Here is a 26,712-nt window from a genome sequence, read left to right as displayed (position 1 = left end):
TCCATATCCAGAGTAGCTGTTTATTCCAGTAAGAACAAGACATTGTCTCTTCCTTGGTGGAAGCAGTTCGGTATAATCAAAATGCCACCAGATAACTGGCATTACTCTGGAGATCACTCTGGGGAATAATGCCATGTCTGGGACTCAGTATTGATCTCTTTTGCTGGTAGATTGAACATTAAACAGTGGCCGTTGTGAGCAGAAGTTCCTGTTACTGAGCCTATGTATAATCTCCACTCCTGCCACCATGGCCACATTGAGCTCATGCCATCATGAGCTCATTGGGCAAGAACAGAGTGGCTGAGAAAAGAGACTGATATATTCATAGACCGTGTCATCTTATCCACTTAATTCTTAAAATCCTCCTCTTTCAGGTCACCCTTTGGTGGACTTTCACATGGGACACAAATACCTTCACATTTTGTGCCTATTCAGAGAAATCTGTCCATACACATCTTCCTCATATCTTCTTGTCATTAGTTTTCTAATCATGTTCCTTCCAAGCCCTTGACTACCCAGCCAAACCCCTGGCCAAAATGCATGAATGAGTATATAATTGAATATCTGTCCATTTCTCCTCCTAAGCAAAGGTATATACAATCCACTGGAAGGATTTCTTTTCACTGCAGTCCTTCAGGGATGTTCTAGAAAGGGGTTGTAGTGCCACAGTTGTCCACTTTGGGGTGATATCTGCATATTGTATAGAATTGTCTGTAAACCAGGCCCAAGTCCTTTCTTCCTCTGGCAACTGATTGAAGACAACTCCCTGTGAGGCCATAGGTGCAGACAGGAGAGAGAAAGAGTGCAGCAGAGTGGGGGTGGGGGGCACAGATATTTGCCACTTCTTTGTGTAACTTACTTGTGCCTTTAGGGCCTGCTCAGGCCCAATCACATATATATCACTTCCATTTGATGATGAATGTTCTTGGCCAAATTTATGGTTTAGAGGGTCAGATAATACCCATATGTGATGGAAAGCTCAGTCACATGATAACTTGGTTACCATAGTTAAGCATTCAGTCTCTACTAAGGCCCAGTAGCAGGCCAAAAACTGTTTCCCAAAAGGAGAGTAGTGAGCTGTGGAAGATGGCAAGGCTTTGCTCCAAAATCCCAAGGGCCTACACTATGATCCTCCTATAGGGGTCTAGCAAAACCTCCAAACAGCGTTCCTCTCTGCTGCAGCCACTTCATATAAGAGACTTTGTAATCTGTTCTATAGGCAAAAATTTCTTACTCATAGTAACAGGCAAAGGCTTTATGTCTATTGCAAACAGAAACACAGAAGTCTTGCTTTTTTGTATAACATCAGCCCCAGGACAGAATAAATCTAGAACACAAAAATTCACTGTACAGTTGTAAAATTCACTAATACAGACTTCTTCTTTCCAGAAGAAGCAAGATATATATATATATATATATATATATATATATATATATATGATTTTGTTTATTTATTTGACAGAGAGAGACACAAGAAGAGAGGGAACACAAGCAAGGGAAGTGGGAGAGGTAGAAGCCGGCTTCTTGATGAGCAGGGAACCCAATGTGGGGCTCGATTCCAGGACCCTGGATCATGACCTGAGCTGAAGACAGACGCTTAATGACTGAGCCACCCAGGCACCCCTTGAAGCAAGATATATTCTTGCACAAACAGATTAAAAAAACAAACTAACTAACCAACCAGCTGTGGAGCATTTCCCACCTGATGGAAGAGACCTCTTCTCTACGAAATAGACCTAAACACTAAATTCTGAATCAGTGTCACTATATCCACTTGTTATTGCTGTGTGACAGATTATCAGAAATTTAGTGGCTTAAAAAAAAAGCAAAATTAATTATGTCAAAGTTTTGTAGGGTCAGAAATCTGGGCAAGACTTAGCTGCCTCAGGCTCTCAACAAGCTAAAAATCAACACTTTGATGGTGTACCATTCTCATCTGCAGGCCTGACTGGAGAAGAATCTACCACCCAGTTCACGTGGTTGTTGGCAGAGTTGGTTTTCTTGTGGCCCTTTCCACAGGCACTTAATTCCACCACTGCTTCCTTCTTCAGGGCCAGCAAGAGTCTCACACTCAGGAGAGGCCCAGCCAATCTTTTGAAGCTTAATCTGATTACATCAGGCCCGTGTAGGATAGTGTCCTTTTCAATGATCTCGAAATCAGTTGATTTCGGGATCTTAAGTATCAGCAACCACCTCTTCATGCTGGCCATATTCTGCAGGCTAGAAATAAGTCACACACTTAAAGCCACACTTAAAAGGAAGGAATTAGGCAGGATGTGAACATTAGGGTGTGGTAATCATGGGGAACATGGTAGGGTCTATACACCACAGAGGCCACAAATAAGATATAGTTTATTAGCAGTGCACAAATTAGAACCAGAACCAAACTCACTCAGCATTCAGAATCATAAACAAAAACACAGATTCAGGGGCACCTGGTGGCTCAGTGGGTTAGGGTCTCTGCCTTTGGCTTGGGTCATGATCCCAGGCTTCTAGGATGGAGTCCCACATCCAACTCTCTACTCAGCAGGGAGCCTACTTCCTCCTCTCTCTCTCTCTCCCTGCCTCTCTGCCTACTTGTGATCTCTGTCTGTCAAATAAATAAATAAAATCTTTAAAAAAAAAACAAAACAAAACACATATTCAGAAAGAAAAGAGAAACATAGAGTGGGTGAAAATCCAATTCTATTGCCATGTGGGCCTTACTTAAAGCCTGGACAAGACATGCCCATGTCTGGGCCTACAGAGCCCTTCACATACTTCTTTTGGGCCGCATAGTGCCCCTACTTATTTATTTTTAATATTAACTTTAGTGAGGTGTAACTTATATGTAGTATAATATGCCCATTTTATGTATGTAATTTGATGAGCTCTATTGTATACCTCCTTGAAACAATGACCATGATAAGGTATAGAACAATTTCACCACCTTCAAAGTTATTCTGTTCTTTTGTGATCAGATTCCAGAAACTACTTTTGTCCTTTCTTAGTTTTGCTTGTTTTATAAATCATACTGTATGTATTCTTTTTTGCCCAGTCCAAAAAACATCATAGTTTTTTGAGACTAATTCACATTGGTGAGTTTATTTCTTTTATTGCTAAGTGGTATTTTATTTTATGGATAGTCCATAATTTGTTAATTCATCTCCCTGCTGGTGTATATTTAAGCTGTTTCCAGTAGTAATGGACTCTAATGAGTAAAGTCGGTATTAACATTCTTGCTAAGGTGTTTTTGTGGACATATGTTTTTATTTATTTTGATTAAATAAATATATGAGTGGAAGAGCTGAATTGTTGGCAATATATATGTATAACTTTATTAGAAACTGTCACTCATGGGGTGCCTGGGTGGCTCAGTGGGTTAAAGCCTCTGCCTTAGGCTCAGTTCCTGATCCCAGGGTCCCAGGATCAAGCCCTGCATCTGGCTCTCTGCTCAGCAGGGAACCTGCTTCCCCCTCTCTCTCTGCCTGCCTCTCTTCCTACTTGTGATCTCTGTCTCTGTCAAATAAATAAATAAAATCTTTAAAAAAAAACAGAACTATCAATCAGTTTTCCAAAGTGGTTGGTTTATTTTACACTCAACAGAGATATATGAGAATTCTAGTTGCTTCAGATCACAGTCACAATCTAGCATGGTCAGTTTCTTTAATTTCAGCATTCTCGTGGATTTGAAGATGTTTACATTTGCACTTCCCTTATGTGTAATGATGTCACGCAACTTTTTGTTGGTTTATTGCATCTTCTTTTGTTAAAGGTCTTTTGAAATCTTTTGCTTATTTTCCTTAAATTGCGATGTTTTCTTTGTATTGAGTTGAAAGACTATTTAGTATATACACATATATTTATAAAACAGTCCTTTGCAATATACATATTGTAGTTATGCTTACATATTTATATATACTTACATGCATACATATACATGGTAAACATTGTAATTTTTTAAAGATATTATTTGTTGACAGAGAGAGAGAGCACAAGCAGGGGGAGAGGGAGAAGCAGGTTCCTCATTGAACAGAGAGCCCTACGTGGGGCTCGATCCTAGGGCGCTGGGTTCATGACCTGAGCTGAAGGCAGATGCTTAACAGACTGAGCCATCCAGGCACCCCTGTAATTTTCTTAAAAGTGTCTTTTCATGAAATATAATTCATCACTTTTTTTCTTTTTCGTTTAGCTTTTTGTATGTGTGTGTGCGTGCAAGTATGCATGTATATGTTCTTGCTAAGAAATCTTGGCTTATCCCAAGATCACAGAAACATAATCCAATTATTTTCTAGAAGCATTATTGTTTTATCTTTTATACTTAAATCTAAGACCACCTCAAAATAATTTTTATGTGGCTTGAGGTAAAAATTGAATTTCATTTTTTCACCAAAACATGTTCAGTTTCTCAGCATCATTTGTTAAAGAGAATTTTATTTCTTATGGAATTGTTTGGTTCCTTTGACAAAATGAACTGACCATACGTGTGTGGGTTTATCATTAGATACTGTTTTGTAATCTACTGATCTACTTGTATAAGCAAAACACAATACCATACTGACTTAATTACTGTAGCTCCACAATCATGAAATCAGATTTGTATTTGTAGAGCAAATGTTTTTGGTTCTGATATACTTCAATTTCTAAGTTTTATGCATCATGCTTTTGGTATTGTGTCTAAAAGATCTGCCCAAAAGAAGTTTATAAAAGTTTTCTCCTATGTTTTATTTATTTATTTAAGATTTTATTTATTTATTCATGAGAAACAGAGAGAGAGAGAGAGAGGCAGAGGCAGGCTCCCTGTGGAGCCTGGAGACCGATTTGGACTGGACCAGAGCTGAAAGGCAGATGCTTAACCTACTGAGCCACCCAGGACCCCTCCTAGGCTTTATTCCAGAAGTTTTATATCTTACATCAATTTGAAGTTAATTTTTGCACATGGTATGAAATAAGAGTCTAGGGACACCTGGGTGGCTCAGTCCTTATGCGTCTTCCTTCAGCTCAGGTCATGATCCCAGGGTCCTAGGATCAAGCCCCACATCGGGCTCCCTGATCAGCAGGGAGCATGCTTTTCCTTCTCTCCCTCCCCCTGCTTGTGTTCCCTCTCTTGTTCTCTCTTTCTTTGTCAAATAAATAAGTAAAATCTAAAAAAAAAAAAAAAAAAAAAAAAAGGTGGGCCTAAAATGAATTTTATTCATGTGGATATCCAATTTTCCCAGCATCATTTGTTAGAAAAAGGAGACATCATCTCTCCCATTGAATTGACATGATACTTTTTTTGAAATCAGTTAACCATGAATATTAGGGTTGATTTCCGAACTTCAGTTGTGTTTCACTGATTCATATAAGTCTATCATTCTGTTAGTATCACACTATTTTGATGAATGCAGCTTTCTAGCAAGCTTTGAAATCAGGAACTGTAATTTTCCAAAATAGGGATTGCATTGAATATATAGATCATCTCTTCACCTAAAAAGATTCTTCTCTTGCTGGATTTTAGTTCAGCTGGTTCTCCTTCCTTGCACAGCTCTGTGATTTTTTGAAACAGAATTTCAACAATTTTTTACTCTAATCCCAGTTATTAACAGGAGGAAATCTTGTCTTTTCAACCTGCTACTTTGAATTCGTTAATGAAAGTTCTTGCAGGTTAACTCTGAAGCATGGAATAACAAAGGATCAATTAACAGTCCTCCAGGCCTGCTCTGTACCGGAAAGGTAAAAGGAAAAGCACTTTACACAAATCATGTACTAACTCCTCACAAAGATCTGAAGAGGATATAATCATCTGCATTTTATTTGATGATTTGACCGAGGCAGACAGTAATTTTTTTTTAAAGATTTTATTTATTTATTTGAGAGAGAGAAAGTGAGAGTCATAGCACGAGCGGGAGTGGGGGGCAGAGTGGGAGGCAGACTCCTTGCTGAGCGGGGAGTCCCTTGTGGGGTTCAATCCCGGATCCCAAAATCATAACCTGAGCTGAAGGCAGATGCTTGACGGACTGAGCCACCCAGGTGCCCTGGCAGAGATTAATTTTAAAATAGATTAGAAACATATGATGCAAAGAATCTGGGTTTTCCTTCCTGGCAGTCCAACTCTAAGATCCTCTGCTAAAATGAGTTATATTATAGTATAAAAGCTGGAGCTGAATAAAATCCAAAGATAGAGGCTAATTTTAACATCTATTAATCTTAAAATATTAAGTAATCAAAAATGAATCAAACTGAAAGCAAACAGAATATTTATAAATAGAGAAGTCCAGACTCAACAGTGGAAAGCCATGTTCTTTTGAAGTTTCCAAGGGATATTTAGAAAATTTCTAAATGTTTTAATTAAATAATACTTAAATATTAAATAGACTCAAGAGAGAAACTTAGTCAAAGACTTAACCATGAGAGACATGTTTAGTAACTACAAATATTGGACTAAAAAGCCTGAATGAGAGAAAAGATGGATTTAAACCTGGATGATCTCCCTGAAATTCATTTTCCATTTTGAAAATTATAGGACATGAAATGTCTGGCTGGCTAACTCAGTAAAGCATGTGACTCTTGATCTCAGGGTTGTGAGTTTGAGCCTCACATTGGGCATAGAGCTTTACCTAACAATTAAGATGTATATTGTGTTTTGGGTGTTTCAGTTTTACTATACAACAAATAGAGTCGATGAACACAAATTATGAAGAGGTTAAACAAGAAAAAAATGGCTAAACACTGAAAGACAATATTTGCATGTTAGCAAATGAGAATTCAGCTTTCATTTTAGCATCCATTACGAATTTTCCAGCCTACAGCAAAGACATAAGGTGTATGAATAGAAGTTAATTTGAGCTGTTTGAGGAATAACTATGGTTTTTCATCTAGACAGCGTTGAGCTCATCTATTAGCATACCCTGGTGCTTTCCTGCTTGACATTGATCACAGAATTTAAAAGAAACAAGAACTTTCCTGGACACTCAGAGATCAGCAGCTTATAGAATATAAGGTCAGAATATTCAAGGAACCACAACCAGTGACATTAGACTTGACTTTTGGTTTGTTTTTCTTTCTAGACATGGTAAATTTTCTACTGAACATTTTCGCCATCCTCATAATAACAGAATTTGTTCTAGGAAATTTTGCCAATAGCTTCATAGTGGTGGTGAACTGCCTTGACTGGGTCAAGAGACAAAAGATGTCCTCAGCTGATCAAATTCTCACTGCTCTGGCGATCTCCAGAATCGGTTTGCTCTGCGTAATGTTAATAAATTGGTATGGAACTGTGTCGAATCCAGATTTATTTAGATTGGAAACAAGACTTCTGGTTCATATTGCGTGGACGGCAAGCAATCATTTTAGTGTCTGGCTTGCTACTTGCCTCAGTGTATTTTATTTGTTCAAAATAGCCAATTTCTCTAGCTTTATTTTTCTTCACCTCAAGTGGAGAGTTAAAAGTGTAATTCTTGTGATACTCTTGGTGTCTTCGTTCTTTTTGGTTTTTCATGTTGCGGTGGTAAGCATATATGAGCTGACGAAGGAATATGAAGGAAACATCACTAGACAATCCAGATTGGTGAACATTGCACGCCTTTCAAATATGACTGTATTCATGTTAGCAAACTTTGTGCCCTTTGTTATATCCCTGACATCTTTTCTGCTGTTAATCTTTTCCCTGTGGAAACATCTCCAGAAGATGCAATCCGGTGGTAACAGATGCCAAGATCCCAGCACCAAGGTCCACATAAGAGCCATGCAGACTGTGATCTCCTTTCTCTTGCTATTAGCTGGTTACTTCCTGACTCTTAATTGTCACTGTCTGGAGTTCTGAGTGGCTGCCGACCAAACTGTTCTACGTGTTTTGCCAAACTTTTGGATTTGTGTATCCTTCAAGCCACTCATTTATCCTGATCTGGGGAAACAAGAAGCTAAAACAGGTCTTTCTGTCTGTTTTGTATCAGGGGAAGTACTGGCTGAAAGAACAGAAACTCTCAACTCCATAGACCAGTAAGAAGTGGCATTGTGTGTATTCTGAAGGTTGTTAGCACTTTATACCTCCTACTGGTTTTTCCATAGTGTATGTAATTGAGTAATTTTCAGAGTTTTACTTAGAAAAGTCTTACTTAAGCTTATCACATGAAAGTATATATGTGTATGTATGAAAAATGTAAGAAAGATTGGAAATAATATACCCTTGCCAATTTTTTTCAGGTAAACAATCTAATTATGCATATTATTATAAGAAATTCCAGAGAATTATGAAGCCATGTGTATTTCAAACTCATTCACAAAGGTATGATGAAATGAATGAAAATTATGCATTTTTCAGAACTGACAAGTTATCTTGGGATGTCATTGCTCTTTTTCATTGTAATTTCTATCACTGTGTCTTTAGATTTCATTGTTTGAATATCCAGTCTTTTGCATGGTAAGAATATTCAATTCTAAATCACGCAGTGAGGTGAATGTTTGGGGTTGATATTATTCAACCCTAAATTCTTATTTCATGGTTAATAAAGAGCAGTTAGGGCTGTGATTAAGAAAGTTGTACAAATATTGCAAGTAAACATATTGCAAGTAAATTCTATATATGTGTACAATAAACTCTACTGAAGAATACTTAAAGAAAAAGGTGAAAAGCTTAGGAAGAACTGAGTTCTACAACAGGGATAATATGAAAGAAACATGCTCATGACATCTTTTTTAAAAAATTTTTATTTTTTAAATTTCTTTTTAGTGTTCCAGAATTCATTGTTTATGCACCACACCCAGTGCTCCATGCAATAAGTGCCCTCCATAATACCCACCACCTGGCTCACCCAACCTCCCACTCCTCTCCCCTCTAAAACCCTCAGTTTGTTTCTCAGATTCCACAGTCTCTCATGGTTCATCTCCCCCTCCAATTTCCCCCAACTCCCTTCTCTTCTCCGTCTCCCCATGTCCTCCATGTTATTCCTTATGCTCCATAAATAAGCAAAACCATATGATAATTGACTCTCTCTGCTTGGCTTATTTCACTCAGCATAATCTCTTCCAGTCCTGTCCATGTTGATACAAAAGTTGGGTATTCATCCTCTCTGATGGAGGCATAATATTCTGTAGTATATATGGACCATATCTTCTTTATCCAGTCATCCGTTGAAGAGCATTTTTGTTCTTTCCACAGTTTGGCGACTGTGGTCATTTCTAGTATGAATATTGGGGTACAGATGGCCCTTCTTTTCACTACATCTGTATCTTTGGGGTAAATACCCAGTAGTGCAATTGCAGGGTCATAGGGAAGCTCTATTTTTAATTTCTTGAGGAATCTCCACACTGTTCTCCAAAGTGGCTGCACCAACTTGTATTCCCACCAACAGTGTAGGAGGGTTCCCCTTTCTCCACATCCTTTCCAACACATGTTGTTTACTGTCTTGTTAATTTTGGCCATTCTAACTGGTGTAAGGTGGTATCTCAATGTGGCTTTGATTTGAATCTCCCTGATGGCTAATGACGATAAACATTTTTCATGTGTCTGTTAGCCATTTGTATGTCTTCTTTGGAGAAGTATCTGCTCATGTCTTCTGCCCATTTTTTGACATGATTACCTGTTTGTGTGTGTTGAGTTTGAGGAGTTCTTTATAGATCTTGGATATCAGCCCTTTGTCTGTAGTGTGATTTGCAGATATCTTCTCCCATTCCGTGAGTTGTCTCTTTGTTTTGTTGACTGTTTCCTTTGCTGTGCAGAAGCTTTTGATCTTGATGAAGTCCCCAAAGTTCATTTTTGCTTTTGTTTCCTTTGCCTTTGGAGACATATCTTGAAAGAAGTTGCTGTGGCTGATGTTGAAGAGGTTACTGCCTATGTTCTCCTCTAGGATTCTGATGGATTCCTGCCTCATGTTGAGGTCTTTTACCCATTTCAAGTTTATCTTTGTGTATGGTGTAAGAGGATGGTCGAGTTTCATTCTTCTACACATAGCTGTCCAATTTTCCCAGCACTATTTATTGAAGAGACTGTCTTTTTTCCACTGGATATTTTTTCCTAGTTTGTTGAAGACTATTTGACCATAAAGTTGAGGGTCCATATCTGGGCTCTCTACTCTGTTCCACTGGTCTATGTGTCTGTTTTTGTGCCAGTACCATGCTGTCTTGGTGATCACAGCTTTGTAATAAAGCTTGAAATCAGGCAACGTGATGCCCTCAGTTTTGTTTTTCTTTTTCAACATTTCCTTAGCAATTTGGGGCCTCTTCTGATTCCATACAAATTTTAGGATTGTTTGCTCCAGCTTTTTGAAAAATGCCAGTGGAATTTTGATCAGAATGGCATTGAAAGTATAGATTGCTCTAGGCAGTATAGACATTTTAACAATGTTTATTCTTCTGATCCATGAACATGGAATCGTCTTCCATCTTTTTGTGTCTTTTTTAATTTCTTTCATGAGTGTTCTGTAGTTCCTTGAGTACAGATTCTTTATCTCTTTAGTTAGGTTTATTCCCAGGTATCTTATGTTTCTTGGTGCTATGCTAAATGGAATTGATTCTCTAATTTCCCCTTCTGTATTTTCATTGTTAGTGTATAAGAAAGCAACTGATTTCTGTACATTGATTTTGTATAAAATACGTTTTATTTCTCTTTGTTATCTGATTGCTGTTGCTAGGACTTCTAATACTATGTTGAACAAGAGTGGTAAGAGTGGGCATCCTTGTCGTGTTCCTGATCTCAGAAGAAGGCTGTCAGCTTTTCCTCACTGGGGATGATATTCGCTGTGGGTTTTTCATAGATAGATTTTATGAAGTTGAGGAATGTTCTCTCTATCCCTATACTTTGAAGCATTTTAATCAAGAATGGATTCTGTATCTTGCTCATGACCTCTTTTTAATGCTGTTATGAGTTTCCATATGCAGTGGAATAGTCATTTCTTCTAGTTTTTGAATGAAGACAGACCATATTTGAAGTTGAGATCTGATTTCAAATATTTCAGTTTTCTCTTAAGCCACCTCTGGGTCTCGAATCGCCACACAACTCAAACACCTTCTGTTTTTAAGATTCTTTTAAAACTTCAGTAAAGACTTAAATATTCCCCATCAAAAAATACTATAAAAATAGTAAAGAAATTATGTACTATAATTCAATATACCTTTTTGCATACATTAAGTGGCACCTGTTAAGTCCATGTAAAAATTAAAGGGGGCTTCTTAAAGAGATGTTATATTATAATCTTTGAAAACGATGAAATGAGTGTGTGTTGGCATATTCAGTGATAGAGAGTTCTACTGTAGGAAAGAAATATGTAAGGTTGCTCAACAACCGAATTCTGCATGACCGTTATTTCTTGGTGTTAGGCATTGTAACAATTTTCTACATCTTAAGATAAATCATCCTTCACATTTGCTGTATCTGTTTGTTTATTATCTGTCTCACCTAGTGTAACATACACTTCAAAAAAGTGAGGATCTTATCTACTGCTGACTCTTAAAACTTACAAGCCAGCCATAAAAGTGTTGGTCAAAAATGATTTTTTAGGGGCACCTGGGTGGCTCAGTGGTTAAAGCCTCTGCCTTCAGCTCAGATCATGATCCCAGGGTTCTGGGATAGAGCCCCGCATCAAGCTCTCTGCTCGGCAGGGAGCCTGCTTCCCTTCCTCTCTCTCTCTTTGCATGCCTCTCTGCCTACTTGTGATCTCTATCAAATAAATTTTAAAAAGTCTTAAAAAATTAAAAAAAAAAAGAGTTTTTAGGGATGCATGGGTTGCTCACCGAGTTAAGCATTGCCTTCCGCTCACGTCATGATCTCGGGGTACTGGGAGGGAGCCCAGCATCATCCGGCTCCTTGCTCCACCGGGAGCCTGCTCCTCCCTCCTCCTCCCCCCTGCTCCTGTCTATCTCCCTCTCCGTCTCTCTCAAAAATAAATAAATAAATCTTTAAAAAATGATTTTTTTAACGAACAAGTTAATGAATGAATGTGTGAACTTTTCGAAAACTGGGAAACCAATGAAAATAAAATGTGTCATAAAACCTTCAGATGCCATGCATTCTCAGCTCTGGTTTCATATCTGCATTTCTTAGAGCAGAAGACTGGCTATCCCATATTTCCTAGGGAAAATATCACAAGAATATTGCCTTGGCATGACTATTCCATATGTGTGAAGTGGAAACAAGGTGGAATGCCAGTTAGACAGCTATCACAATAATTTTTAAAAAGCATATAAAAGATTTTGTACATTTGTATTTTCTCTATTGCAAATGTTATCTTTTTACATGATTTTTTTCTAGCTGGGTATTGGATACACAAAAATTGTATTTGATTTATTAAAACTGAGTTAGTAGCTGTTTTACTAACTCAGCTGCCTTAGTAAAATGTTATTTTTGATATAACATTTTCTATACCCTTTCCAAATACAATTTTATTGTTATAAATTCACATAAAGTAAGTAAATAATGATTGTATAACTCATTGACTATCTTATCCTGTGGCCTCTAAAATCCAATTAAAGTCAGGGCTCAAAATGATGACATTTATTTTGGAAGGTTGAGTCTGGGACAGTAATAGGGAGAACATATGGAAATGAGACCAGAGAAGATGTAGAAGGTTGTGCTGTGTTGTGTCACTCTGGCAGCTAGGCTCTTACAGTGTGTCAAGAGACAATAGGGTAGTCTGCCTATGTATGCACATGGCACACAATTTTTCCAAGAGGTTCCAAGGAGGAACCACATGTAGCATTAGTCCACGGAAGAGAGAGAGGAGGGGGGAATGTATCTAATCAGCTCATTTTTGTCTTCTATTTCCCATGGGCCAGGGTTTACCAAAGTGGGATTAATACCTCGTCTACCTTGCCCCTTGGTGGTCATTTTGAAAGCCACATTTCATAGCCCACAGTGTAGTGTTGCTTTCAAATCCAAAAATGGAAGGATAATCTGGCTCCAGCATGGTGCTGACCAAAAGAAGAGGAGGCAGTGAAGGGAATCTGAGAAAGCACACAGGTTTATGTTCCATGCAGTCCACCCTTGTGTTACTCACATGTACTCACGCCCTCAAGTCATGGCGGCTTTTTGAATGTACACCTCGTGCAGTGACACAGGGCTTCTCATTAGAGGGGCTTCATGCTTGGTTTAACGTTGTGCTCTTGTCATTTTGTTTTTCAAGCAGATGAATTAATAAAAAATTTTAAGAAATTTCTCAGCATCATGAAGCTGCTTAATTCTAATCATCCTTTCTATATTATTAGTTTCACAGTCGAGAATTCTTGAATTGCATTTACCATTATTAAGAATATATAATTTATATTTGGAAACAAATTGTATTTGCCAACATAGCTTTTAAATATGTAACACAGTACATTTTAATTTTAATGTGTAAGATTACCAAATCTTGGCTGATTGGCTAATGATAGTTTTTTTTTTTTTAAGATTTTATTTATTTATTTGTCAGAGAGAGAGAGAGTGCACTAGAGAGCACAAACAGGGGGAGCAGCAGGCAGATGGAGAAGCAGGCTTCCTGCTGAGCAAGGATCCTGATGTAGGACTCAATCCCAGGACCCTGGGATCGTGACCTAAAGGCAGACATTTAACCAACTAAGCCACCCATGTGTCCCTGATGATAGTCTTTTAATTGTGTATAACTTTCTGGGAGATTGGTATTTTTGTTATATTTTATCAAGTACCTCTATTTTGCTGGTGAATGGAAAACAACAGATTATAGTACAGAAATTTAGAGTAACTCTTGAGTAACAAACGATTAGTATGAACTTTGAATCTGTTTGTATGTTATTGATATTGGTTGTATGACAGCAATGAAAGCTACATAGGTAAAAAATTTAGAATAAATTAAGTTCAAGGGGCAGAGTAAAGAGAGACAATCATGGTCACGTGCCCTGTGTTCAATATTGTGAAATCTTGAGTATGACAGGATCTGTTTATTTTTACAAATGAAAAATTCTTTAAAAAAAAAGATTTTATTTATTTGACAGTAAGAAGCACAGTGAGAGAGGGAACGAAAGCAGAGAGAATGGGAGAAAGAGAAGCAAGCTTCCCCCTGAGCAGGGAACCCAATGTGGGGCTCGAACCCAGGACCCTAGGATCGTGACCTGAGCCAATGGCAGACTCTTAATGACTGAGCCACCCAGGCACCCCACAAATGAAAGATTCTTGACACATGGCTTACATTCACAAAGAAATCTCTTCAAAGTAAAGCCTTTGTATTTGAAATAGATTTTCTTGTCCTCCTGATGAGGATCACTCATTCATTCACCTATTCATTGAATAAATATATGCTGGACATCTTTTCTATGTGCATTTTGGAGACATTTTAATAAAAAACATTAGCTACAAAATAAAAGAAAATGTGAGCATATGTAACAGGTAGCCACTAAAAAGAGTAAGTTATCATATTTACGTGTCAGTTAACCTGTACACTTCATTACTTGTTACTACTTCACATGTGCATAATACTGTTTTTCATGTGAAGACGCTGACTTCCTGAGATATTTCATGACTTGCCTCGTGGTGCATAAGGATGCAAGCACAGAGCTAGCGTGATCCCCAGTAGAGTGGGGCTCCTCCCCAAACTCAGTCAAAGTATCAACAGGAACAGGCTGCTTATAGCCACATCTGGTATCTAGTGGGAAAAGCATATAAAAATATGTAAATCTGGTGCTTATATTAATAATTCTTAATTTTATCTGTGATATTTAGTACCTGGTTAATGGGTCTACAAAAAGGTCATTGTATTTATTTGCTTGTTTGTTGAGTTAGAAGCCAGTTGCCTTATGAAATTGTCACATGGGCTCTTTTAAGGCTCGTTCTCTTGACTTTTGCAGATAGAAAGTGATGTCATTTGCATATGATGATTATTTTACTTCTTTTTTAGATTATTTATAATAATTATTATTATTTTTGGTGTTGGCTTTTGTGATGAAACACCCAAATTTTAGATTAACAAACATGTTAGGTGTGTGTTTATATGATGTTTTATAAAATAAAATCTTAAATATTTTGTATGTTTATAAATGTTATATATTTTATCCTATGCAAGAGTTAAACCTAAAGGAAATAAATGAAAAATGGTTGAAAATGCATGGATAAGGATATAAGAATGCAAATGGCCAAAGGACTGCTAGATGCTTTCCAGTATTTATTCTTTCCTTCTTGGTTAATGACAAAACCCTAATATTATCTTGCGCATCTTGGTGTGCAAACTAATTTTTTTTAACCAAAATAATTTTTACTTTTTACTTTTACTTTTTACCAAAATGTTAAAACCCAAAACTTTGGGTTTTGTTAGTTGATAAACTTCTAGTTAAATCACTAATATGATTTTACTCATTTATTTAGCTTTATAATATGAAGCTGAGTTCTGAACCAATATACCAACCAAACACAAGTTGGTAAGCCACACTGATATCAATGAAATAATATTTTAAGGTGAAGGTCATCACTAAAGAAATGTGAGTCAACATTTTGTTCATTTTAAAAAATTAGATTCATTCAACTTGGTACTACATTTTTAAAAGCGCTCATACCCTAATCATTATCTCTTGTGTACTGTTGTTTCCTTTTATTAGTTTATATATTTCTCTTTCAATAGTGATTACACCTTAAAAATTATTTTGCTTACTGTTTTAAAAAAATTACATATTGACAAAGTCTTAAAGTGAGATTCATATATTTTCTCCCATATTTTTAATGTACTTCAGGCCAAGTGCATGGAGGGGTCTTTGGGGTTAGCATTATGTATATAGCCCAGAGTTTGAGACTTTCCAGCAGTTCATTTTAGAATATGTTTATTTAAAATCAGTTTCCCTTGGCAGTGCCTAGATAGCTCAGTTGGTTAAGTGGCTGTCTTCAGCAAGGGTCATGATCCCAGAGTTCTGGGGTCGAGGCCCACTGTCAGTCTCCCTGCTCAGCAAGAAGATTGCTTCTCATTTTCCCTCTACTCCTCCATCCCACTCATGCTCTCTCTCTTGTTCATTCTGTTTCAAATAAATAAATAAAATCTTTAAAAATTAGGGCACCTGAGTGGCTGAGTTGGGTAAGTGACTATTACTTCATTACAGACCTTCTCCTCCTGTCCCCACTTTCCACTTTGAATTCATCTCTCAATCCAAACTAAAACACATCTTAACATGAGAGAAAGAGACTTTTTAAAAGCTACTTTCGATAGATTAGGGTCCTCCAGCAAGAAATGCTACATCTGTGTTTGCCTGTCTTCTTCTTCTTCTTGTTCTCCTTCTTTTTCTTTTTCTTCTTCTTCTTTGAGAGGGAGAGAGCAAGAACAGGGAGGAGCAGAGGGAGAGGGAGAATCTGAAGCAGGGTCCATGCTCAGCACAGTGAAGCCTGACACAGGGCCTGACATAGGGTTCAATCCCAGGACTCTGAACTCATGACCTCAGCTGAAATCAAGAGTTGGGCGCTTAACCAACTAAGCCACCTAGGTGCCCCTTGGCTGGCTTCTTTTAGTCACTGGTAAATGTTGGCATGGGGTGAGATATTTATTTGATTTGCATGAGTCTGCTTTGATATTTTAATCCTGTGTGTTAACATAGATTGATGGCAGTGGCTAGATTGCCTTTCAGACCCACAAATCATAATCACAAGCTACTTTCTGGCAAAAAAAAAAAAAAAGTGAGAGAGAGAATAATGACAAAAATATAAGAATTTGATACTGGGATGAAAACATCAACATCTGTGCTATAAGTAGCTAACGAGTTATAGTACTCTTAACAAGTTTGGGAGGAAGTAGATTTATAACTGGATGGACAGGTGATGCCAAGAAGAAGGAAAGTTAGCTGAAAATAATATTCCCTACCCGTAATTAGCAGTCCTGTTGAAAACTGGACATGTAAAGGAAGAAACCAGAATATTGGAAGAGAAAGAACTTATCCCAGCTACTGGAAGTCTTCTTATGCTTCCTTGGAGTATTTCATAAAATACCTGGGAGTATTTTATGTTGACCTTCAAGGTAACTCACTCATGACAAGGAATCGCCCAAAGGATCATACAGGTAGTTCCTAGCAGTGGTCGAGTGACCTTGAAATCTAGAGGACAAAGCTGTGACACTTCATGGAGAAACCAGTAGAATCTTTTTTTAATACTTTATTAACTATTTTTATTAACATATAATGTATTATTTGCCCCAGGAAACCAGTAGAGTCTTGACAAATACTTGCTAGCAAGGATGTTCAGAATAAATAATCTCTAACTCTAGATAATACATGGAAAGACTCAGTTGACAGCTGTTGCCCAATGTCTTCAATAGTTGTACCTTTTGTGAGCAGTCTCTTCCAGACTGAATAATGACTAACAATGCAACGTAGGAGGCAGAAGTTAAGCAGGATTATCCTGAAAGGGTAACTGCCTCACCTCCTCTCCAAGTAACAAATTTAATATTCCTTCCTTAGCACTAGAAATATTATGGGTATAGGCAACCCTAGATTGACTGTATGATGATCAGAGGATAGGTAATTTGATGTCATTGTCACAGACCATGATAGATGCTGTGATTCAGTAGAGTCCACAATCTTGAGCACCTTATGTAAACTTGATCTTGGTGACAGACATTGGAAGAAAAACCTCCCTGAATTTATTGCATTTCTGCATGGCCTTGGTCTTCCTTTCTGAGTAAAGAGCATGCTTGATTAGCAAACAGCAAGACCAGGGTCAGGGCTAGAGGGAGGTATGCAAGGCAACTAGGGGGCAAAGCTTAACAAGCTGCTTGGTCTCATGGTCCCTCAAGTGTATGCTCAGCACTTGATTAAATACCTCCTTAAATTTTATGCCCTAGGTGCCTCTCTTGCCTCCCTCTAGACCTGGTGCTGGCCTAAAGTCTTAGAATTTTAAAATGGTGTGTCTCTCTTGGTCAAAGGGCAGGTTGTTTAAAGATAGAGTTTCCTTCTCTCCCCAGAGAAATTTGCTTACATTCCAGTGTGAGGATAAGGTCTCTTTTTTCCCCCCAAAAGGGAAGATAGATCATCCACAGTGGTCAGGATTTATAAGATCAGAATTTCCTGATTTCAGGATTCCTCTGTTATTGCCCCTCACTGCACACACATTTGCTATTTGGCTGTCATCTTACCTCCCTAAGAGGATTGAAGCTAGGGAGTCCAATGCCATGATGTTCCTCTGGCTAATGCTGCTCTGAGTAATAAATAGTCTAATGTCTTCTGTACTACAAATGGCAGCCTAATTTATTAGCTTACAATAATTTTGACAATAAGGTTGGGGCAGTGGCAAAGACATGGCCTTCCAGAGAGAAGTTCAAGGGCTCTGCAGATTGATTAATAGTATTTGAGGAAGTCCATAGGAATCATTAGCTGGCATATTAACCAAACTGCATAGCCATTTAGTCAATAAAGTATCTTCAATTTTGTTGCTTATTAATGAGTAGGATTGAGAAGTGGTTAATAATTGAGCGAGCTGGTAGTATTGAAACAAGTCTCCCACCCAAATGGCACTTTTAGTTTTTGCTCTCTGCTATAGATAGAGGATTAAGGATTCCCCAGATCTGGTACAGACCTTTGGGTAGACCTAAAATGTTGGAAATTTATTCAGTTGAGCCATAAGCAGCCACTGAAGTGTTTGAATTCAAAAGCAAATGTGTTTTGTTACTGGCACAGAGATATTTTATCTGGATATCTCTGATCTGTTCTTTCCCTCAGCTCTGACCTCTGTTTCTTAAAGAATTTGGGTTGAGGTTGAGATTTCTCTGTTCCAAAGACCTTATGAACTCATCCAAATATGTTTCAAAATACCAAGAAGGGTAAGAATGCAAACTTTCATGGCGCTGTTGAGTACAGGAGCTCAAGTCACCATTCTACTCAGTTCTGGGGTACTGGAAGGAAAAGTGCCAGGCACAGGAATAAACACTGGTGCTGGGGAATAGAGAATGGAGCCACAGTCGTGTGTGAAGGGACAGAAAAAGAGAAACCCTGAGTCTGCAGACTCTACAGACACTGGGAGATGCACTGAAAAGGAGGCAGACATTAGGACAAGAGGAAAAAGAGGCTCCCTGGATGCTCTAGCCATTCTTCTCAACCCAGCCTTATTCTCTTGCATTCCACAAATCTGCAGCCAGAAGATATCAGGACCTCCTATCATAGCCCCGAACAAGCAGATATTTTAACTCTGCTGTTCTTATAAGGGAAAAGAAAAAAAGAGCTGACTGGGTTCGACTGGTAAGTTTTGAACAAACCTTGCCTTAAAAAATGTTGGGCCTTTTGGGACTACTCAGTGTGCTTTTTTTGGTTATTTTTCATCTGTCTGTATAGTATGATGTTAAGTACATATACTTTTGTCTCATAAATGCCAGAGAGAGTCATCCAGAGGAAAACTGCAAGAAGGAAAATGTGTCAGGGCGACAAACTGCCCTGCCATTTGCTGCCAGTGGGTAGATCAAGATTTAGTGTGAGTGCCTTTATTCTTCGATGTCCAAAATTTTCCTTATAAAACTTTTTGGCTATCAGAAAGAGAGAAAATCCTTGTATATTTTTAAAAAAAGAGCAATTTTCAAGAAACAAAACCATCAAACAATGCTAACTCTCAAATAATCTAGATATGGAAATGATCAGACAAAGAGCATGGAACAGTTGTTACAACTATCCTCTATGGGGTAAAAGTAGACACTTTCCAAATACATGGGAAGAAAATGTTTTCTCAGTGGAGAAACAGAACCTATACAAAAGAATGAATTTTAAATTTTAAAACTGAAAAACATAAATCTGAAATTTAAAAATGACAGGTTTAATCAATAGCAGAAAGGAAGTGACAGAGACAAGAGTCCATGCTCTTGAGTATGACTTAATGGAAATCATATAACTTGAAGAGCACAAGATACAATAATTGGAAAAGAAAACAAGTAGAACTTCAAGGACATGAAAGACTATAACAAATGACTTAATGATTTTGTCATCTGAGTCCCAGAAGAAGAGGAGAAAGCAAGTGGAGCTGAAAATCTATTCAAAGAAATAATGGCTGAAAACTTTTCAAATTTGGCAATAGATATACACCTACAGGTTAATAAAGCTGAGCAAACCCCAACCAGGAGATATATATATATATATAGATATATATAGATATATATGGAAATCTACACTGGAAAATATTGTCAAATTTCTCATAATTAAAGATGAAGAAAAATTCTTGAAAGCAGTGGGGGAGAAATAATATATTACTTATAGGGGAAAACAATCTGAATATCAGTGGAAGTAACATTAGGAACCATGAAGACTAGAGGGAGTGTCAGAGTACTTATAAAGTATTAAAAGCAAAGAACTATCAATCCAGGATGCTGTATCCAGTGAAAATACTCTTCAGTACTGAAGAGGAAATCAAATCCTCATATGGAAGAAAACTAAGAACTTGCTGCTGACAGACTTACCATAAAAAGAGCAGATGGACTTACAGATACATACAAACTTTTCATCCCAAAGTGGCAGAATACACATATTCTATGCTCATGATTGGAAGAATTTATATTGTTAAAATGTTCATATTACCCAGAACAATCTACAGACTCAAGGTAATCCTTATCAAAATTCCAATGGCATTTTTTACAGAAATAAAAAACCCCAAATTTGTAAGTAGCTGCAAAAGATCCAAAGAGTCAAAAAATCTTGAGAAAGACCAAAGCTGAAGGCTTCATGCTCCCTGATTTCACATTTATATTACAAGAGTATAGTATTCAAAATGGTATAGCATTGGCATAAAAATGTACGTATAGATTAGTGGAACAGAATAGAGAGTGCACAGATAAACCCAGGCCCATATGGTCAATTAATTTATGACCAAGAAGGCAAGAATATATAATAGGGAAAGGAACATCTTTTAATAAATGGTGCTAAGCTAACTGGACAGTCACTTCCAAAAGAATGAAACTGGACCACTATCTTACCCTGTACAGAAAAATTAATTCAAAATGGATTAAAGACTTGCATCTAAGACCAGAAAGCATAAAACTCCTAGAAGGAAATATGGGTAATGAGCTCCTTGACATTGCTCTTAATGATATTTTCTTTTTGGATTTGACTCCAAAAGGAGTGATAACAAAACCAAAAATAAACGAATGAAACTACATCAAACTAAAAATCTTCTGTACGATGAAGGAAACCATCAACAAAATATAAAGGTGACCTACAGTACCCATGCTACCGAATGGGAGAAGTTATTTGCAAAACATGTCTCCAATAAGGGGTTAATATTCAAAATACATAAAGAACTCATACAACTTAATAATAAGAACAACAACAGAAACCCAACCCAACGCTCTGAATAAAAAATGGACCGAGGATATGACCAGACATTTTTCCAAAGAGGACATCCCAATGGCCAACAGACGCATGAAAAGATGCTCAACATCACTCAACATCAGGGAAATGTCAGTGAAAACCACAATGAAATATCACCTCATACCTGTCAGAATGGTTATATTTAAAAGGACAAGAAGTAACAAATGTTGGCAAGGATGTGGAGAAAAGGGAATCCTCAGACACCTTTGGTGGGAATCTGAAGTGGTGCAGCCACTTTAGAAAACAGTATGGGGGTTTTTCAAAAAATTATAGATAGAACTACCATACAATCCAGCAATTCCACTTTTGGGTATTTATTTGAAGAAAATGAAAACACTAGTTTGAAAAGACATATGCACCAAATGTTCCTTGCAGCCTTATTTATAATAGCTGACCTATGGAAGCAGTCTAAGTGTCCATCAGTGAATGAAAGTAGTCGTATTCCATCATATATGTGTACATGTATATATACCACAAGATGTGCTACTGCTTCACCATTAAACAAAAGAATGAAATCTTGTCATTTACAACAACATGAATGTACCTTATGAATATTATGCTAAGTGAAATAAGTCAGAGAAAGTGAAATACTTTATGATTTCACTTAGAATCTATAATACAAAACAAATGAACAATCAATCTGACTTATAAGGTGCCTGCTGCCTGTGGTGATGAGGAAAACGTGCCCATAAATCTCTGACCTAAGGGATCCTCACTGGCTACGTAAAGGCACATACCAATTAAAATGAGAGGTTTAATTGTCATCACGCCCTGAAAGAAAGTTCTCCAACACCAATCTGAGCAGCCTTGCAGGGCTGCCTCTGCAAGGGAGAGCAGCAGCTGCTGAAGCCTGCCCTTGGCTTTTATGGTTTTTTTTGTTTGTTTGTTTTGTTTTGTTTTTTTATGAGGAAAGCAAGGGCAGATGCTTCCCAGCATGGGAGAGGAGTACAAAGGGATGGCAAATATACTGAAGTAGGCTTGCCCTCTCCCCTATGGGTAGGCACGCAGGGCGTCAGTCGTGGGGTAAGGGAGGAGTGGGATGTTGGGGCTCCAGTTGCTAGGTGCAGAAGCCGGGTGGGGACTGAGGGTCACATCCTTCCATAGCTCCTAACTCATGCCCTGCCCCTTGGGACTGTGGGATCCTGCTTCTACCAGGCCCGTTGTGTTCCAAAGCCTGAGAACAGGAACGTTGCTGACCTGTGGGCTGCTTCCACAATCACTCCTTAGGGTTTTCAATATCTCCCAGTTTCTATGGGAGGGCAGGAGCCTCACTTCAGCAAGTTCCTGCTCCAAGTGGCAAAACTACCTCCTGTCATAAATATAAACACTAATTTTTCCTTTGTAGAGAGCCAATTAGCTAACATAGATGGTCAACCCAAGTACCAGGTAAACTGAGCCTAAATTGCCTGTATTAAACCACGATGCCAAGTCTCCTTACTTGAGGACTAGTTATTGTTTACCTTGAGAACATACGGACAGTATCTGTTGCACTCTATAAAAGGGTGAGACTTCTTTCTGCTTTTGTAAGTTTCCATGAGGTGTATCCGATTCTGGTTTAATAAAGTGGTTTTCTTTCTCTACTACCTTCCTGGAGAGGTTTTTTAGGTTTGGCAGGAGATTTTGCTTTTTTGCTTTTAACAGCTGGCTAGCTCATGTTCCTATGCTCTGCCACCCTTCTGTGGGCAGCTCCCCGCCAGTGACTGAGCTGGGCAGAGAGTCAATGGCAGGGTCACTCCCACAAGGCTTGGGACACCTCTGATGGGCTCTGTGGGCTTGCAAAGTCCCACTGGACTTCTTGAAACTCTCTTAGGACTGCTCTGCAACCAAGACCTACCTTCTTGCCCTCCTTCTCCCTCCACAGGACTCACACTTAATGTAGCCTATAACATCTCCCTCAGCCCTCTCCTGCTCCCTTCTTGATTTTCCATTCAAGCCTTTCCGCTGCTCATTTGCTTATTTCTCAGAACAGGAAGACCGAGTCACTCTGTTTTCTAGATTGGTGCTTACTGTCTAGCTTATAACGAAACAAAAAATGTCTAACTCTTTTTTTTTTTAATTTTAAAGATTTTATTTATTTGACAGAGAGAGATCACAAGTAGGCAGAGAGGCAGGCAGAGAGAGAGGAGGAAGCTGGCTCCCTGCCAAGCAGAGAGCCCGAATCGGGGCTCGATCCCAGGACACCAAGACCATGACCTGAGCCGAAGGCAGAGGCTTTAACCCACTGAGCCACCCAGGTGCCTCCAAAAATGTCTAACTCTTAAAGAAAATGTCAACGAATCAAAGGTCAATGAATCAAAAAAATGTCTAACTCTTAAAGAAAAAAAAAAGACATTGTAAAAATATGTAGCTCTGGTTTGTGTTTTTACAAACCAGGATTCAAATCCTGATGAATAGCTTTACATAGAAATTATAATCAGAGTCATGGGAGCAGGCAATCTGCTATTTGCCTTGAAAATCACTAGCCTGGAACTTGAGAGACGATTTCCCAACGATAACTAAGACTTTGGGGGGTGTACTGGAGGCATTCTTTTCTTTGCCAGTGGTTATGAATGTCCAGAAAAAAGAAATGTATTGAACATTATAGTTTTGGATCCACAAATCTATAATTTGCAAATTACTTAATTTACAGATCAGTGAAGTACTGAAGACAGATTTCCTGACAGCAGTCATGGCAAGCACATTCAAGAATGTACTTACGATGATTTTTGCTGGAGAATTCATAGCGGGGCTTTTGGGAAATGGGCTCATTATATTGGTTAACTGTATTGATTGGATCAGGAGCTGGAAGTTCTTCTTGATTGACTTTATTCTTACCTGCTTAGCTATTTCCAGAATACTTCTGCTCTGTATAATAATGCTAGGCATAGGTGTAGATATAATTTGTGAGGAAATATGCTACAATGACAATCAACTGATGACTTTTGAAATCCTCTGGACAGGATCCAATTATTTCTGCATAACCTGTACCGCCTGTCTCAGTGTCTTCTATTTGCTTAAGATAGCCAACTTTTCCAATCCCATTTTCTTCTGGATAAAACAGAGAATTCACAGACTGCTTCTCATTATTGTCCTGGGAGCGGTCTTCTCTTTCTGTTTGTCCCTGCTTTTTAAGGATACAGTATTTAAGAACCTGATCAAAACCAGGGTAAACACTGACAGCAATCAGACGTTGAACTTCACAGTGAGAAAATATGATTTATTAACTTCTATTATAATCCTGAACATAATGTTCATCATCCCCTTTGGAGTGTCTCTGGCTTCCTTTGTCCTTTTGATCCATTCCTTATGGAAACACACCAGGCGGATGAAGGGCACAGGTTCTGGGGATCTTATCACCAAGGCCCGTGTGCAAGCCATGAAGTCTATGATTTCATTCCTACTCTTCTTCTTTATGTACTGGTTGAGCAATATTATAATATATTTGGCCTATGTCATACTAGACAGTTTGGTGGCAAAAATGTTTGCTTATATGTTTGTATTTTCCTATCCATCTGGCCATCCATTCCTTCTGGTTTTATGGAACAGCAAATTGAAACAGGTTTTGTTCTGTGTCCTGAGGAAGCTGAGGTAGTGCAGGAATATAAGGAAATCTGCAAACCCATAAAGCATTCCTGAAATGACTGTGATTTTCTGAAGAATGAAGATAGTGAATACAACTCCATGTACCTTTCTTTCATTTCCCACAACTTCTTTTATACTGTTCTGTGGTAGGTCCGTGAACCTTATTGGAAATATCTGTCTGGAAGAAGTTAAAAGAAATAAGAGTTTGCTGTGTTTCCATCAGAATAATGCTGATATAATTAATAGTAAAATTAGAACGTATCACCAAGACGGTGGGGATTTGATGAGAGACAAAAATAGGCTTTGGGAAGACAGTAATTTACTGGTGCCTAGATTACAACTGTAAAAAATTAAGTGTAGCAAGTCTCAGAGACAGAAAAACCCCCCAAATCATGAAATGAATATTTCAAAATTCTAACAACTTATTACTTGTGGCTGATGGCTAACCATGACTTAAAATTGTATTTGGGAGAGAATGAACGTGGAATGAACTGGTATGACAAATTTTCGGCTACTATCCAGAATATGTGCCTGGAAGTCCAGTTACAGAACCCATGAGAACCCTACTATTTCTTAAATATGTACCAAAGGCGGTCTCAAACAAGTAAATGAATAAGAGAGAAAACACATGACTTAGAAAATACAAGGCGTGTTCATATGGCAGCACATATCCTAAAAATTGGGATGATACAGAGACTAGCATTGCCCTGTGCAAGGATGACACGCAAATTCATGAAGCATCCCATATGTTTTTAACTTCTTTCATTTGTACCATTCCTTCAAATAAAGTAATTTGGTATCTCCCCCTCAAAAAGATACAAAGCTCAAAGTAGAGGGTACAGTAGAAGTTATTTTGTTGGGTAAAAAACACAGAAAATACAATGCAAAATAGTTTTACATTTTTCTCATTCCTCAAGTATGGTACCAGTTTTGGTACTAAGCATTACTCATTAATGCTGGGTTATCAGGAATCTCATGTATTGACAGAGATCACTTGCTTCCCCCCCCCCCCAGTAAAGTTTATTCCCCAATAAACTATTTTATTTATTTCACTTTTCTCTCTCTTGCTGATTTATTTTTTAAGCAAGAGGATTTGGGTTTACTGTTTGACTTTCCATTGGTTTATGAGAAAAAAAGTATTTATTTTTCAGAAATACGTTGTTTTAAAGGCCTATAGAATATATCATAGGAAAATAAATGGGGCGGAATTATTTTTTGTTGTTGTTGAGATGTAACTGACATATAACATTGTGTAATTGAGGTGTACAGTGTGTTGGGTGGATACATTTATATATTGTCTTATGATTACCACTGTGATTCATTAGCTAATACTTCTGCCATGTTGCATGATTATGATTTATTTTTTGTGTTGAGAACAATAAGATCTGGTCTATTAGCAGCTTTGAAGTTTATAAGTTATGTTGTTGACTATAATGACTATGTTGCACATTAGACCTCATGAATTTATTTATCTACTAGTTGCCAGTTTATACACTTATACAACAATTCCTCCAAATCCTCAATCCTAGCCTCTGGTAACCACCGTTCTACTCTCTTTTTACAAATTCAGATGTTTTGGATTTCACATATAAGTAATATACAGTATTCGTCTTTGTCTAATTTATCTCACTTAGCAAAATGAGTGATCACTTGCTTTTGGCTCCTTCTTTGGGAAGTTCAATTTATATATGGGGTACCGACATTTTAAGGGGGTAGAATATACAGAAGGCTTTGCCTAGGTGAGATATAAATGAAATTTATTTTTAAAAAGTTGTACTTAGTAGCATGAAAGCAGAAAGCAAATTTATTCTTTCTTATTATGGCTCCTACAACCCTTTTTGTTGAGTTATCTTTTTCCAGGATAAAACCTTAGGCAGAGTCCACAGCTGCTATAGTCACTCATACATTAAGTCCAATCGAGACTAAAACCAAAACTTACAT

At 37.8% G+C, this 26,712-nt stretch overlaps 2 protein-coding genes across 2 annotated transcripts; both read left to right on the top strand.

The window, feature by feature from the left end:
• Positions 1 to 7,030: 7,030 nt before the first annotated feature.
• LOC111142356 (taste receptor type 2 member 43-like) lies at positions 7,031 to 7,955 on the top strand. Its single transcript, XM_022495383.1, is given in 2 exon segments — positions 7,031 to 7,756; positions 7,758 to 7,955. Coding segments are annotated over 2 exon segments (924 nt in total).
• Positions 7,956 to 23,878: 15,923 nt separating this feature from the next.
• Positions 23,879 to 24,781, top strand: LOC111141975 (taste receptor type 2 member 7-like). Its single transcript, XM_022494868.1, has one exon. It carries the CDS (start codon positions 23,879 to 23,881, stop codon positions 24,779 to 24,781), a length of 903 nt encoding a protein of 300 aa, XP_022350576.1.
• The last annotated feature ends 1,931 nt before the right edge of the window (positions 24,782 to 26,712 follow it).

The sequence above is a fragment of the Enhydra lutris genome, unplaced genomic scaffold (genome assembly GCF_002288905.1).
Source record: "Enhydra lutris kenyoni isolate GAN:26980312 unplaced genomic scaffold, ASM228890v2 scaffoldscaffold7, whole genome shotgun sequence".
Classification (NCBI taxonomy): Eukaryota; Metazoa; Chordata; class Mammalia; order Carnivora; family Mustelidae; genus Enhydra; species Enhydra lutris.
Note: the sequence above shows the minus strand (reverse complement) of the source record. Positions and strands in the feature narration are given on the sequence as shown.